Source organism: Myotis brandtii, unplaced genomic scaffold (genome assembly GCF_000412655.1).
Source record: "Myotis brandtii unplaced genomic scaffold, ASM41265v1 scaffold157, whole genome shotgun sequence".
In the NCBI taxonomy this organism is placed as follows: Eukaryota; Metazoa; Chordata; class Mammalia; order Chiroptera; family Vespertilionidae; genus Myotis; species Myotis brandtii.
Window position 1 is genome coordinate 5,524,448 of NW_005355708.1, and position 15,274 is coordinate 5,539,721.

The 15,274-nt window shown below is 47.2% G+C and overlaps 3 protein-coding genes across 3 annotated transcripts in view; all 3 read left to right on the plus strand.

The window, feature by feature from the left end:
• Positions 1 to 240, plus strand: part of LOC102249493 (chromosome unknown open reading frame, human C17orf98) — a 3,266-nt gene extending 3,026 nt beyond the window's left edge. The window contains exon 3 of the mRNA XM_005861909.1: positions 83 to 240. Coding sequence (XP_005861971.1) covers positions 83 to 240 — 158 coding nt within the window. The remainder of the gene's footprint in view (positions 1 to 82) is intronic.
• Positions 241 to 1,247: 1,007 nt separating this feature from the next.
• CWC25 (CWC25 spliceosome-associated protein homolog) lies at positions 1,248 to 14,624 on the plus strand. Its single transcript, XM_005861910.2, has 10 exons — positions 1,248 to 1,453; positions 3,568 to 3,740; positions 6,468 to 6,704; positions 7,340 to 7,409; positions 8,106 to 8,233; positions 8,890 to 8,953; positions 9,780 to 9,991; positions 10,655 to 10,753; positions 12,437 to 12,598; positions 13,185 to 14,624. The coding sequence occupies exons 1-10, from the start codon at positions 1,436 to 1,438 to the stop codon at positions 13,297 to 13,299; spliced, it is 1,278 nt and encodes a 425-aa protein (XP_005861972.1). The 5' UTR covers positions 1,248 to 1,435; the 3' UTR covers positions 13,300 to 14,624.
• A 259-nt stretch (positions 14,625 to 14,883) lies between these two features.
• Positions 14,884 to 15,274, plus strand: part of PIP4K2B (phosphatidylinositol-5-phosphate 4-kinase, type II, beta) — a 27,440-nt gene continuing 27,049 nt past the window's right edge. The window contains exon 1 of the mRNA XM_005861911.2: positions 14,884 to 15,079. Within this exon, the coding sequence (XP_005861973.1) occupies positions 15,077 to 15,079 (3 nt within the window). The 5' untranslated portion in view covers positions 14,884 to 15,076. The remainder of the gene's footprint in view (positions 15,080 to 15,274) is intronic.

A 15,274-nucleotide genomic window follows, 5' to 3' on the forward strand; every position in this document is an offset into this window, starting at 1 on the left:
TTGGTATTAGGAAATACCAGTGGAAGTGGAGAAAGCAAGAGGGGGCTGCCTGCAGGCTCAGGCCTCTCTCTCCACCCGCCAGGGCATTCCTTCCAGCAGGTGATCGGCCATGACTACTACAATGCTGATGTGAAAGCGATCAGGGGGTACAACGGTCTGTTTGGCTACCGCAGGAACACCCCAGCCCTCCGCCAGTGCCCATCTGTCTTCGGAGAGGTCACCCGACTCCCTCTCTTCTAACAGCAGCTCTTCCTTTCATACCCCTTGAACTGAGTTTCTATGACAGTTGCTTAGATGAACTCCCAATACCATTTTCGATAAACATTGATTTTAATCTGTGCCTCCAAGTGTGCTGCTGTTTCTTCCCTGAGTTTCGGGGGGAGGGAAACTAGTTTCTCTAGTCTCAGCTTTTCTCCCCAGTGGAGAGGAGGTGAGAGGAGAAAGTGCCTCTCAGGCTTGTGCCGGTACACTCCATGCCAACCAGTGCCAGGCTTGCGAGGCCTCAGTCCTCCCTTGCCAGTGTGATGAGGAGGAACCACACGACCTAGCCCTCAACAATTCTCCCCCAGACATCTGCAGGGCTAGGTCAGAGCTGGCTACTGTTTCCATCACGAATGGAGCAAGCAGGGTGGCCACAGCAAACGAAGGGACAGGAAATGGGGAAGCTGGCACATTCCGAAGGTTCGGTGCAGGATGGAATTTCGGTTTGATTGTTGCTACTTAAACTCCATAAAGTAGATCTGATTTAAGGCAGTCGGCGCTGTGTCGAGGTGTGAGGAGAATGCGTGTTTAAAAAAAAAATCCTTAATTTTTTTGTTTTGTTTAATTACATATGTCTCATTTTCCCCCGATTGACTATTCACCCTCCCTCCCCCCCCACGCCCCCGAGAGTGCGGGTTTGAAAAGCCGTTTGGAAAACCGGGGTGTATGGGGGAGGTGCCGGGCGAGGCGACCGGAGCTGGTCCACGCTGGGGGGTCCACGCTGGGGCCTCCCCGCGAGACACCGATGGAAGCCCCGAGAGGGACGCCGCGGCGCGCTGCCATGACAACCGAACTGCTGGGCGAGGCCTACTAGCCACGTAACTGACTACAGCAGCGGCGTCTGAACACACCCATCGCGATAGCAGACGTGGTGCCAACCGAGGGCCCAAAACGAGGCCGCGGACGCCGCGACCTGAGGGCCTCGAACTGCAACACTACACGTGACGCTCCTGCTACGTAGCGTCACAGAGTAATCAACGTCATCACCCCGCGACGCCGTCGCCTCATTGGAACGCCCTCCCGGAAGTAGAATGTAGATCCGGCTGTGAGAGCGGCCGCCGGTGGCCCCCGAGAGCAGACCGGGGGCGGTCGCACCTGAACTATTTCTCTACGTTTCCTCTCGCTCCTTCCTGAGTCTTCCAGGTCCACGGAGTGAGGACACGTCTCCACCATCATGGGGGGCGGAGACCTGGTAAGTGAGGGAGGCCTCGGCCGGAGGACTGAGGCTGGAGACAGGCTCGGGCTCGGGACGGAATTGGTGGAAGTGGGTAACCGTGGCAACGCAGCCTCGCTTTCGCGGGGGTGAAGTTGGCGGGGCGGGGGGGCGGGGGTTGCCGTAGCCCTGGAGAGGGGACGGATCGCTAAGGCCACGGAAGGACTGAGCGGAGACCTGGGGAGGTGGGCCAGGTGTGTCCCCAATGGTGGCAGGTGTTGTTTGTGTGTGTGTGTTAGGGGGGCCCTCGGCTGGAAACTCCAGGGGAAGGCCCGGGGGCCAGGGTTGAAATCATGGGTAGGAAAGGAGGCAGGTCTCGAGGACGGGTCCCGCAGGCATTATTTTGTATATCTTGTCTGGGGACACATCTGTCTTTCTCAGCTAGGAGTTCAGAGCGACGTCCTGGGCTGTAATGGGCGTGGTTTATGCCCCATTCTTTCCCTTGAGCCATGTCCTGGGGTCCATTTTAAGCCTGAAAGGACGTTCATGTCCACCTTTTCCGTTTCCCCTTCAGTGCTGCATTCTTATTTATAGTGTCAGAGTTTTCTCCTGAATTTATACCACTTAATATACGTTAAGTGGCAATTGCTCTTAAGCAGAATAGTTCATTTGTAGAGGGCTGAGGCCCTAAATTGGGCAGTGACCCACAAGAGCATGGTGCAACATCAGAAGAATGCTAACCTCTTGGAAGTTTAGCTAATCGAATCAGCACATCAATTAAGTCACCTGTCCAGTAGCTGTTAGAGTTTGTCAGATGTTACTGAGTTCCAGTATTCCATCAAGGTTCCTCGAATTTGGTGTGTTCTTCGGAAAACTGCATTTAGAGACAGGAAAGCTCTTTTTCTTTTTAATGGAAAATGCAAATTTAAAAAAAATTGTTGAAACTATTACATATGTCCTCCTTTACCCCCCCCATTAACTCCCTTCAGCCCCCACCGCCCCAGGCTCTCACCACCTAATTGTATGTGGAACAGAAAGCTCTAATCCAGGGTTTCCCAGCCTCAGTGCTATTTTTAAAAAATATATATTTTATTGATTTTTTACAGAGAGGAAGGGAGAGGGACAGAGAGTTAGAAACATCGATGTGCTCGCAACCAAGATACATGCCCTTGACTGGGAATCGAACCTGGGACCCTTCAGTCCGCAGGCGACGCTCTATCCACTGAGCCAAACCAGTCAGGGCAGTGCTATTGACATTCAAGGCTGGATAGTTCTTTGTTGTGTGTGTGTGTGTGTGTGTGTTCTGTGCATTGTAGTATGTTTACCAGCATCCCTGGCTTCTAGCCACTAGTACCACCCTTCTCCCCCAGTTGTGCAACCAAAAATGTCTCTAGACATTGCCTCCCCATCAGCTTGCACTCCGTCTCCAGCCACAGTGAACTGTTTGTGCTATAGTCTTTCTCACCACTGTGCCTTCACCTGTGTGTGCTATTCTGTTTGGAAATCCTACCCCTGCCTCCCCTCTTTCTACATTACCAGGTTAATTTATAATTGTTCTGAGATGTCATTTCTTCCAGGAAACTCTCCCTTGATTGGGAAAGCTGGGCCAGAGCAGTGGCTCTTGGGGAGGATGGAGAGGAGAAGGGTGAAGGGTGGGGGGAGATGAGAACCAAGGGGAGATTCCTGGGAAGGAAGGTTGGAAGAGGTACTAGATGGGGTTGTAAACCATGCAAGTGTGAGGCAGGTTAAGTGAGCTGAAGGAAAAAAGAAGGCTGTGTTCATAACAATGAATGTTGCTTTGCAGAGTCTATACCTTTCCATCTCCTTGCCCCATTCCTCCTGTATTGTCATCACCAACCCTCACTTCAGACATAGCCAATGGAAGTCAGACTTATATGCATTTCAGGCTAGAAGTATTAGAAGGGAATTCAGAAAGGGCCTTTTGTATCCTGAAGCTTTATGCACTTGACCAAAAACCCCCAGGTGTGTGAGAGGTTGTGGGTGCCAACCTTGCCATTGTTAAAGACAGTCTTGACCTTACATACACCTGCCTTGGTGTGATTAGGGTACAGAGAGGTGGGTGAGGCAGGGCCAGTTATATTTACCACCCATACACTCCCAGAATTGTTTCTCCCTCCTTTCAATTACCACAGAACCTGAAGAAGAGCTGGCACCCGCAGACACTCCGCAATGTGGAGAAAGTGTGGAAGGCTGAGCAGAAGCATGAGGCTGAGCGGAAGAAGATCGAGGAGCTTCAGCGGGAGTTGCGGGAGGAGAGGGCCAGGGAGGAGATGCAGCGCTACGCGGAGGATGTTGGCGCTGTCAAGTGAGCCGGGGCTGAGGGTGGGCATGGGGGGCTGCGGGTGTCCTGGTGTGTGGGGAACTGCAGGACTGGCCCACAGGTGCAGCATCCAGCTGTTGCACAATAGCTGGTTAAAAGCAGGGGTTTTGGAGTCAGACTGACCTGGGTTCTGAGGCTGGCTTTGCATGGACGAGCCTCACCATGTAATTGGGGGCAAGTTTGGGAGCCTTGGTTACCTCACTAGACCCAGGAGAGTGAGAGTTCCCAGTTTCTAAGGTTTGTGGAAGACGGACTGAGATAACATGTAGAGGGCTCGGTGTAGGCCAAGCTCATGGTAGGTGATTGGCAAATAACCACAACTGAGGGTGATTGGTACTACCTGCCTCTGGTATGTGTCAAGGCCTCGTTCCTGCTTTTGTTTGTTTATGTATTGCAGGCTCATTTTAGGGGGGCAGTGAGGTCTCATGGAAGGAGGTGGATAGTGTGTCTGTCAGTGAAGGCTGTGTGACTGTGGACAGTCCCACTCGATGTTACCCTACTTGTTTCCTCTTGTGTAATAGAGGATAGGAGTAGCAGATAATAATTACCCATCCTGTGAAAGGAGGTGGGAGTAAATGTGCTCTGAGAAAAATTAAAATCATGAAATATGCAGGGCATTTCTAAATCAGAATTGAATAAAAGCTACAGGAGACTAAAATTGAGTAATCTATCATTTTTCTTTCTTTTTTTAAAATATATTTTTATTGATTTCAGAGAGGAAGGGAGAGAGAGAGAAACATCAATGATAAAAATCATTGATTGGCTGCCTCCTGCACGCCCCCTACTGGAGATTGAGCCTGCAACCAGGGCATGTGCCCCTGACCGGAATGGAACCCAGGACCCTTCCGTCTGCAGGCTGGCGCTCTATCCACTGAGCCAAACTGGCTAGGGCCATCTGTCATTTTTCTTGTTTATGTTCTCGTGGGCACGTCTCCTGGGTAGTGTGTAGCATGTGTCCCCCCATTGGATACACAGGGCTTTTCCTTAATAATTTCATGACAGGAGGATTTATGACATTCAAGATTGTGTGCATATGAGACCTAGTTTCAGTTTATGGAAATGGAATTATGAAACTGGTCGGACATTAATTATTCTTATTAGCCTGGCTGGAGTGGCTCAGTGGTTGAGCGTTGACCTATGAACTAGGAGGTCCATAGTTCAGTTCTAGTATATTAAAAAAGTATATTTTTAAAAAAATGTCCGGCCCTAGCTGGTTTAGCTCAGTGGATAGAGCATTGGTCTGTGGACTGAAGAGTCCTGGGTTTGATTCTAGTCAAGGGCATATGCCCTGGTTCTAGGCTCGATCCCAGTGTGGGGCGTGCAGGAGACAGCCAATCAATGATTCTCTCTCATCATTGATGTTTCTCTCTCTCTTTCCCCTCTCTGAAATCAATAAAAATATATTTAAAATAAAAAATTAAATGTCCAAAGGCTCTGGCCGGTGTGGTTCAGTTGGTTGAGCGTTGTCCATGCACCAAAAGGTTACTGGTTTGATTCTGGTTAGGGCACATACCTAGGTTGTGGGCTCGATCCCCAGTAGGGAGCATGCAGGAGGCAACCTATCAATGCTTCACTCTTGCATTGATGTTTCTCTCTCTCCCTCTCCCTTTCTCTCTTCAGAAATCAATAAAAATAATATTTTTTAAAATGTCCAAGGATGTAACCAAGAAGACGTTCTTGAGAGCTTGTTTGGAGGTTCTAGCAGGGGAGCGCAGCTACTCGTATACCCTTGACCGAAGACCGGTCCTCTCCTCGGGGGGGAAGGTTGTCCTCTTCGACCGAGCGCACAGCTTCGGGAGGGACGCACATGGATCGGTGAGGGAGGAGGGGGACACCCGCCTAGCCAGCCAGATCAGCCGAATCAACCCTGGCGATCAATGGGGTGACAGATGTCGCAGCCAGATCGCCCTCACATCCAGAAGACGTTCTTTATGCTCATAGTTGTTATATAATCTTAAACAAAAACAAACACACAAAATAATCATATTTAAAAAACAGTTAATTTAATGTTATAGATAATGCTGTTTTGATGAAAAAACATTGCTGCTTGCAGTGTGAATGGGTATTAGCTGCTTCAACATAAGCTTTTATGAATTCAGCGTGCCTTTATTGTCTGTTGTATGAGGGTTCAGTTTTCTCACCACTTTTTTTCTCTCAGAACTATAGGGAAATATTTGTTTGGCATGATACTGTGACATAATTGCCCCCCTCTTTTGGCGTGAAAGCATAATTTTGTGATCAGGTTATCTCTGGTCTTTTTTCACTGTCTCCATAAATGTAGTGTTACTGCTTGTGCCAATATGACAATGAGCACCAAAACACACAGTGAACACAACTGCGTATGTGGTCACTGAAATTGGTCTTGGTAACGAGATTATCAGAATATGCTTATTGTTTCAGATTATTCTAGAAATGAAAGGATAATATAAAAGCTTTGTAGAAGCCCTGGGCAAAAGATCTGTGCCCCAGGTTGAGGAACATAGTTTTTCCTCATAAATTGCTTTAGGTGGTGAAAGTGATCTTCGCTAAGTGGTAAGCTTCATGCTGGCAGGCACCATTTCTCCCTGGGTGCCATGGGGAGTACTGTGTTTAGCCCATCTTAGGTGCCTGTAGAATGAGTCCTGCTCTGACCAGCTATGGTTACCTATCCTTTGTGTTCAGGTTTTGTGTGTAGGTGTCTACATTTTCTTTTCTATTTTTTTCTTGATCTAGGAAGAAAGAAGAAAAATTGGACTGGATGTACCAGGGTCCTGGTGGGATGGTGAACCGTGATGAGTACTTGCTGGGGCGCCCCATTGACAAATACGTTTTTGAGAAGATGGAGGAGAAGGAGGCAGGCTGTTCTTCTGAGACAGGACTCCTCCCAGGCTCTATCTTTGCCCCATCGGGTGCCAATTCCCTCCTTGACATGGCCAGCAAGATCCGGGAGGACCCACTCTTCATCATCAGGTACTGAGGAGGGGCTGGGAGGGGTTTTGTTACAGAGATGCTTAGTAGAAGTGTTATTTAGCTTCTCACTTCACAGCTGGTTTCCTCTTAGCTTTTATGTATCATGTAAAAGAATTTGTCTCCATTTGGGCTGCTTGATGTTGGGAAGGAGGCTCCATTATGGGTGCCTGGTATAGGCCATATGGGAAGAGATTGCCAAGGGGACCAGACCAGACTAAACCAGACCAGATTTATTCATTTACTGTTGTCCCTTAATAAAAAATGCGAGGGAGAAGCAAGGTGAGGAAGACGGACAGCTTCTTGGGAATTTGGAGATACGCGGCCATCAATTGACACACAGGCTGACCCCGTTTACCGGACTATTTGGGAAGCCTTGAGGGTAAAGCCTAACAAGAAACACACCAGCTCTCTTGCACCACAGGGAACAGTGTGGACTTTCCTCACAATATTCAGTCCCTTATGCAGATTTGGGGAAGGTTTCTGGCTTTCAAAACCTTCGTGTAGATTTCAACCTAGGACCTGCCTACATGCCTTTCGAAAAAAGATTGCTACATAGAATTGTGGAGAGTGGAATGAGTGACTTAATCTCCTTCCTAAAATAAGTTGTTATGATTTTTATAATTTTCTCTCTTTAGGAAGAAGGAAGAAGAGAAAAAAAGAGAGGTATTGAATAATCCTGTGAAAATGAAGAAAATCAAAGAATTGGTAAGTAGTGCATCAAATGAGCACCAGGAGTATCTTTTAGCTACTTTAACATGAGAACTTCACTCCATTTACTCTTACCTTATGAGAAGGAAAACTGGCTTTAAAATTTTTTTGTCTTTTAGAGACCTTTTCCTGGTGATTTTATGCAATCTCAATTTATCAAGCTTAATTAAGCTTGATTTTCTGTTTTATGTCTTTTGGTTGGGAAAGTACCATGCAAGGGCATGGTTCCAGAAAAAGAGAGGTATGGGTTATGCCTGTGGAAAGCATGATCATCCAGTGTGTTCAGGAGAGCAGGTGGCAGACTTTCTAGGGTCCATGCAGCATTCACATGACATATTATGTGATTATTTCTTGGATCAGTTGGCAAGGAAAATGTGAAGATTGATCTTTCCGTTCCCACATGCTTTCAGTGAAGTTGGAATTCTTTTGACAGATGGATGTGCTAGGCAGTGGTTCCAGAGACTGGTTAAAAACACAGATTCCTAGCCCACCCACCAGAGATTCTGTTCACTAGTCTGGGGGCATTTGTGTACAACCAGGGGTAAGCCCCTCTCGCTGTTGACAGGGCTGCTCTGATAATGTCCTGGCCCCCTGTAGATCCAGAGGCTTGGAGTTAGGTAGTTTGTGCATAACCCAGTCCACTCAGAAGGATTGACAGTCATCTTGTGTGATTATGTTCTGGGCATTTTCTAGTTGCAAATGAGTCTGGAAAAAAAGGAGAAGAAGAAAAAGAAGGAGAAGAAAAAGAAGCACAAGAAACATAAGCACAGAAGCTCAAGTAGCGATCGTGGCAGCAGTGAGGACGAGCGCAGCTGGGGGAGGTGAGCATGTGGAGGGGGCCTCCCTCATGGATTCACTCACTCATTCATTCCACAGACACCGAACGCCTACTCCATGCCGGGAACTGCCAGGGCCTGAGGTTTCAGCAGTGAACTCATACACGGGCCCTGTGCCCACAGAGCTGGCCATCTAGCACTGGAGTTCCTTGGAGATCTTGGCGTGACCCCATAGCCCTGTGGGTCTTCGGTCAGACAGCCTGGGTATGACTTTCATCTCAGCTGGTGATTTCTCTGAGGCTGAAGAGAGTTTTATGTAGGCTTTTTTTTTTTTTTTTTTTAATGCTTTAATGGACCCATCTGGGCCCATTCTGTATATCTTCTCTGTGGGAGCAGTCAGCATCGTCACTGCTGACTCACTCTTAGTCCCTGGAATAGCAGCACGAGGTGAGAGGAGAATGTGTTCAGGCATCAGGGCTGAAAAGCTGGGCCCACGTTTTTTGTTTTTTTTTCTACAGGAAAAACATGACTGTGCTGATGCATCTTCCAGCACAGACAGTCCAAATAGAGACACACTCCCAAGTCATAGCTGGGAGGTGGGAAAGGTCACCATTGAAGCAGGAAGCACATGTCAGCACAAGAGATGTAAACTGGACCTTTTTGCATTTTTTTTTCAATGAGTGTGTGTTTTAATGTTTTAGGTCTCAAAAGAAGATGGTAAATTCTTCCTCTGTTTTATCCAAAGTTCCTGGGTATGGTTTACAGGTAAGGACGTGGGCTTTGCAAAGGGAGTGGGACTGTTGAATGTGCCAGCTTGACAGCCTTTTAGATATAGAGCATTTTAGCAGCCAATCAAACGTGGGAAGGAGCGAGTTTGAACAGCCAAGACTGGGGCTGCTGGGGAACAGGCCCATGCCTTAGCCTTGAGCTGAGGGCCCTCTGAGCAGAGAGGCTCAACCACAGGGGAGTGTTGAGGCATTCTGTCCATCCCTCTGCAAATAATTTACATGAAATGCATATATTTTATTTTTTATTTTTTTAAATATATTTTATTGATTTTTTACAGACAGGAAGGGAGAGGGATAGAGAGTTAGAAACATCGATCAGCTGCCTCCTGCACACTCCCTACTGGGGATGTGCCCACAACCAAGGTACATGCCCTTGACCGGAATCGAACCTGGGACCCTTGAGTCCGCAGGCCGATGCTCTATCCACTGAGCCAAACCGGTTAGGGCACATGAAATGCATATATTTTAAATGTACAGGTTGGTAATGTTCAACAAATGCACACCGCTCTGGAGTCCTTGTTTTCCCTCAGTATGTTTAACTTTAGGCCCTGTGCTCCATGCTCTGCCTCTTGCTGCTCCTCAGGCTGCGGTGAAGAGCCAAGCCAGTTTAGGTGGTTGGGTGGGTACACTCTTTTAAATAATTCTGAAGCTAACTTTCCTAAGTTTCGCTGTGAAGGGATTGGTTTACCCAGTTGTCTCCTTACAGAACCTCAGTGCTCATCCATTTTCTTGTCTCACTGCATTTTCTCCTGAGTGCTGGATTTTCCTAGGAATAGCCTTTCTTCCTTTCTTTGATGATACAGGTCAGGGACTCCGACCACAGCCAGCGTCTGCAGGGCCCTTTGATGGCTGAGCCAAAAGGAGTGCATGGGTGGAAGAATCACTCCAGGTCCAGGAGCTCCTCCCCCTCACCTCCCAGACATGCCAGCAAGAAGAGCACCAGAGAAGGAGGGTCCCGGGACAGGAGGTCTCGATCCCCGGACAGAAGGTCACGGTCCCCAAGGCCAAGCAAAACGTGAGTCTTGGAATTCACTGTGAAATAACCGGTGCGTGCCGGGGGCTGGTCACAACAGGTGATTTGCTTTTGGTGATATCTGTTCATTTTTCCAAATGTCTTTGCTTTGTTACTCCCTTTACATCATTTGCCCCTCACCTCAATGTAAAGCTCAGGCCCCTAGAATGACATTTTTTTTTTAAATGTTTTAAAGTGGTTGCAATCCACTTTTTAAAATATATATATATTTTTTAATTGATTTCAGGAAAAGAGAGGGAAAGAGAGAGAGAGAGAGAGAGAGAGAGAACCATCAATGATGAGAGAGAATCATTGATTGGTTGCCTCCTGCATGCCCCCACTGGGGATCGAGCCCACAACCCGGGCATGTGCCCTGACCGGGAATTGAATTGTGAACCTCTTGGTTCATAGGTCGATGCTCAGCCACTGAGCCATGCTGGCCAGGCTAGAACTACATATTTATCTATTTGGAATCTCTAGAGCAAGTTTAATATCAAATCTATGTACCTTTATGCCTTTGTTTTCCTTCCACTTCTGCCCTCTGTTCTCTTCAATTTGGATTATAATTCTAACACAGTTAGCTTTTCTTCCATCGTTTGAGGAACATGATAAAAGCCCTTGTGTTGAAAAAACTTTTCTCCTCTCTGCCCTCTGTGTCTGTTACAGGCACAACTCTAAGGTAAACAGGAGAGAGAGAGGCCGAACTAGGAGCCCATCACCTAAAAAAGAGGTCTACCAAAGGCGGCACGCACCTGGATATACCAGGTGAGTCAAGAGCCCAGCAGATAAACTTCAGCCCTACAGGCCTGAGTGTAGGAGCGGTTCAAACCTGGGCAAAGTGGACAGTCTCTATCACCTTTTTGCCCAACCAGCTTTTTTTATTCTTCTTGTCAACTTTTAAACGTCTGCCCCTTACAGTGGGAGGCACATTGAAGGGACAAATTAATTGTCTCTCAACATCTGTAAATTAGAGATTTCCATAGAAAAGCTTTTCTTGAGAGCGTGTCCCTTACTTGAGCATCAGCTGAAAGGGAAGCAGGGGACTCTCCTGAGGGCAGACAGGACTCTGTGTTTGAGTTGGGTGTGGAGTGGGCCAGACAGAATATAGGCGTGCAGCCCTGGGATCTGAGACTGTCCCATGAAAGGCTCTCCCTAGGGGTTGCAGTTGCTCTTAGTAGAAGTTTAGATGAATGAGCAACTTTTATGAACTTCCTTTTACTGCCCCTACAAATTGGCTGCACATTAAAATCACTTGGGAAGCTTAAAAAAAAATTCCCATTACTTAGCTACACCCCATCATAATCTCTGGAAGGTGGGCTCAGACATTAGTATTTTTTTGTTGTTAATCCTCACTAGAGGATATTTTTTCATTGACTTTTAGAGAGAATGGAATGGAGGGGGAGAGACACAGAGAGAAAAAAAATCAGTGTGGGAGAGACACATCGATTGGTTGCCTCCTGCACACGCCCTGACCAGGGCCAGGGATCGAGCCTGCAATTGAAGGTATGGTATGTGTCCTTGAGCGGAATCGAACCGGGGATCCTTTAATCTATGGGCTGACGCTTTATCCATGAGCCAAACTGGCTAGGACCAGACATCAGTATTTTGTGCAGCCAACGTTGAGAACCACTGAGAGTCTACAACATCTTATATTCACTATGTTGTTAGAAGAGAGGTGGATCCTAGGTCCCTTTTAACTATTTATTGCCTGATTCTCTAAGTTTCCAGGGAACAGAAACTTATTTAAAAGTTTATTTCTTTTTAAAAATATTTTTATTGCCGAAACCGGTTTGGCTCAGTGGATAGAGTGTCGGCCTGCGGACTGAAAGGTCCCGGGTTCGATTCCGGTCAAGGGCATGTACCTGGGTTGTGGGCACATCCCCAGTAGGAGATGTGCAGGAGGCAGCTGATCGATGTTTCTCTCTCATCTATGTTTCTGACACTCTATCTCTCTCCCTTCCTCTCTGTAAAAAATCAATAAAATATATTTAAAAATAAATAAATAAATTAATAAAAATATTTTTATTGATTTCAGAGAGGAAGGGACAGGGAGAAGGGAGGTAGAAACATCAATGATGAGAGAGAATCATTGATCGGCTGCCTCCTGCGCTCCCCCTATTGGGGATCAAGCCCACAACTCTGGCATGTGCCCTTGACTGGAATGGAACCCGGGACCCTTCAGTCTGCAGGCCAGTGTTTTATCCACTGAGCAAAACCACGTAGGGCTAAAAAGATTTATTTTTGACTGGCAACTTCCCGCCTGACCAAGCAAGGTATTTGGAAGGAAAGAAACTCATCCTGAGTTTGACAGTAGGTTAGGCATGTCTGTGGAAAGAGCAGGAGGTGTAGAACCTGAGGTCCTACCTGATTTCTCTTCTCCCCGAGGTGGTTCCGGTTTTTTTGTCAGTAGAGAAGTAGACATGTTGGGATGGTTTTTGTGTTCAACAGAAAGCTCTCATCAGAGGAACTTGAGCGAAAACGGCAAGAAATGATGGAAAATGCCAAGTGGCGGGAGGAAGAGAGGCTGAACATCCTTAAGAAGCACGCGAAGGACGAGGAGAGGGAGCAGAGGCTGGAGAAGCTGGACTCTCGGGACGGGAAGTTTATCCAGTGAGTGCATCTGCTTCCTGCCCAATGGCTTTCGTAGCGATGATTCCAAGAAGGCAGTTGGGCAGCTGGTTCATTCTTCGTGTTCCCAGTGTGTCTGTGTCTGTGTCGAGAGAACGTGGAGCTCAGTCTCCAGGTTCCAAGAAGGCAGTTGGGCAGCTGGTTCATTCCTTGTGTTCCCAGTGTGTCTGTGTCGAGAGAACGTGGAGCTCAGTCTCCAGACCATCTTTGTTACCACTCCTAGCTTTTGGCCAGAGCTGGCCAGAGAGTAGCATGTTTTTAATTTGAGGAGAGGAGAAGTGAATTGGTATTTTCATTGAATCTCCTTGGCCTGCCTTTTAAATAAGAATTCATGGCTGAGCAAGTCTTTTTCCAATGAGGCTTTGACTATTTTCCAAAACAGATAAATTTTCCCTTTGAATCTGTTTTAAATGACTGAGTTCCAGATGGAGGCAAAAGTAATATATGTGGGCTTAAAAGAGGGTGTGTTTTTACAGCTGTTTTGTGGCTAGCAGCCTGTTTCTTCTAATTTTGCTAGATGACCAGTTGACACGTTTGTCACTTACATTCGTCTGTCTTCTCTCCCCAGCCGCATGAAGCTAGAGAGTGCGTCCACCTCCTCCCTGGAGGACCGGGTGAAGCGGAATATCTACTCTTTACAGAGAACCTCGGTAGCCCTGGAGAAGAACTTTATGAAAAGATGAAACCATCCTCTCTTGCTGGTTTTCCTGAATGTCCAGGGAAGCTGCTGACTGACCCCTTAAAAATTCTCTTTATAAGAGTTCAAGTGACTTCTTCCACAGACGTCAAACCACCACTGTTCAAAGTGACTCTCCTCCGTTGACTCCTGAAACAGCTACGTCCTTTGAGAACTTGCTTTAGGGGACCCTCAGCAACTTTTGCTGGGTGCAGAGTGGGTTTTGACTGTTTTTAATGGTGGGCACTGGACCATCTAGGTGTGAGCACTCCTGCCACTCTGGAGGGCTGCTTCCTGTGGTTGTGATTCGTATTATGCCTCTTTCCTCCCACTTGTGTGAACACACCTATTCTATCACCTCAGCATATACCAGTCCTTTCAGGAACCTCACTCTCCAGGCACTGAGATAGATTGTGCTCACTAGGGTAAATGAACATTTACTTGATTTAGTAGATAGGTGACAGGGTGAGACCAGGTTAGGGCAGAGCCAAGGGAGTGACAAAGAATCTGGAAGGGGAAAATATTTTTTAAATCTCTAAGTGAACTGTTGGAACCATTGGACTATCTTTCAAACTGTAAAAGTATAGTGTGTGTGTGGCACACACAAATGGTAATTTTTACATGCTTTTTAAAAAATGTTAGCTTTGTGAGAATATCTTGTTTGGTAAGTGACTTTACTATGTAACGGAACTGCATTGTATCTTGTTATTGAGTAATACAGTAAGCAGGTCAGCTTTCTTCCCCCTTTGCAAATCCAGCTAGTTTAGGAAGGGCTGGGTGCTTAGAGTCTTTGATGTGAGAAGTGCAATGATGAAGTCAAATGATTTTATGAGTCAGGACCAAATTGGCAGTATGCTCCCTGGCTCTTAAAAAATAAATAAAAATGGAAGCTGTTTATATTTTATGGCTTCCTTTTATCATGTAGTAATCCTATTACAATAATTCTAGATTTCCTGAAGTTGTTTGCTACTATTTTTTAGTCAGTTATTAAAAAACCCAAAAAGTTACGGTTCCAATCTCCTGTCTTCTTTCCCTTCTCTATTCTTTCACCACAAGCCCTCATTTGACTCATGAACTCTTTCATAGGCACTCTTGACCCACACATTAGCTGAGCTATTCCTTTTCTACTAATTCCTAATTCTGCTTAAAACAAATTTGGATTTATATTTTTGAGCGCTTATAACACAAGGCACTGTAATATTTAAAACCTAGTCTTTCTCCAGAGAGAAAATAACAAACTTGTTACTTATTTAATCACTTCATCCTCTTCCCCTATGAGAGGGTTAATAATGTATCTTATATTACTTGGTAATAAAGGCTACATTTATTTTGTAGCTGCTTAAAGAGCGACCATGTGCTGAGAAGCAAATTTGCATATTTCCATTCAGAGCACTATGACCCATCATTTAGGTCAAATACCTGGAGATCCTTGGTCCGAGAGGAATTATGTAACAGATTTCATGAGGTGAGCCAGAGAATAAGATGATTATGACTGTTGTAGGACAGGTGTCTTAAGGTGCCAGCAGTCTCTTTACTTGACCCTTTGGCGGGAGGAGGCCCGGGCAGCAGGTGGGTGAGTGGGGAGCCCATTCATAAAACCCTGGGCTCCCGGCCGGCTCTTCTCATTGGCCCTGGGGCGGAGGGGCGTGTCCTGTGGGTGGGACGCTGCCTCGGCCCGGGGGAGTGGAAAGACCCACGCTGGGGTGGGGCGAGGGGGCGTTCCTCGGCTTTCCCTGCAGGACTTCCTTTTCCCTCCGCTGCTCCTCCTCCCCCCCGGGGTGGGGATGGTACGTCCCACCCTCCTCGCCTCCCGCCCCTCCTCCCCTCCCTGCGCCGCCATCTTGGCACGTCAGGTTGCAGGAAATAGCCAAACCCTGGCTTTGGGGGCCCGAACGGGGACCCCTCCCCCCAGCCCTTCTCCCCTCCTCGCTCCGGTGCGGGGCTTCGGCCGGGTTCCCGTCAGGCCCGGGGAGGAGGGGCGG

Coding starts and splice junctions, on each gene's coding strand:
- CWC25 (XM_005861910.2), top strand. Junction 6,705..7,339: donor GACCCACTCTTCATCATCAG/GTACTGAGGAGG, acceptor TTCTCTCTTTAG/GAAGAAGGAAGAAGAGAAAA. Junction 12,599..13,184: donor CGGGACGGGAAGTTTATCCA/GTGAGTGCATCT, acceptor TTCTCTCCCCAG/CCGCATGAAGCTAGAGAGTG.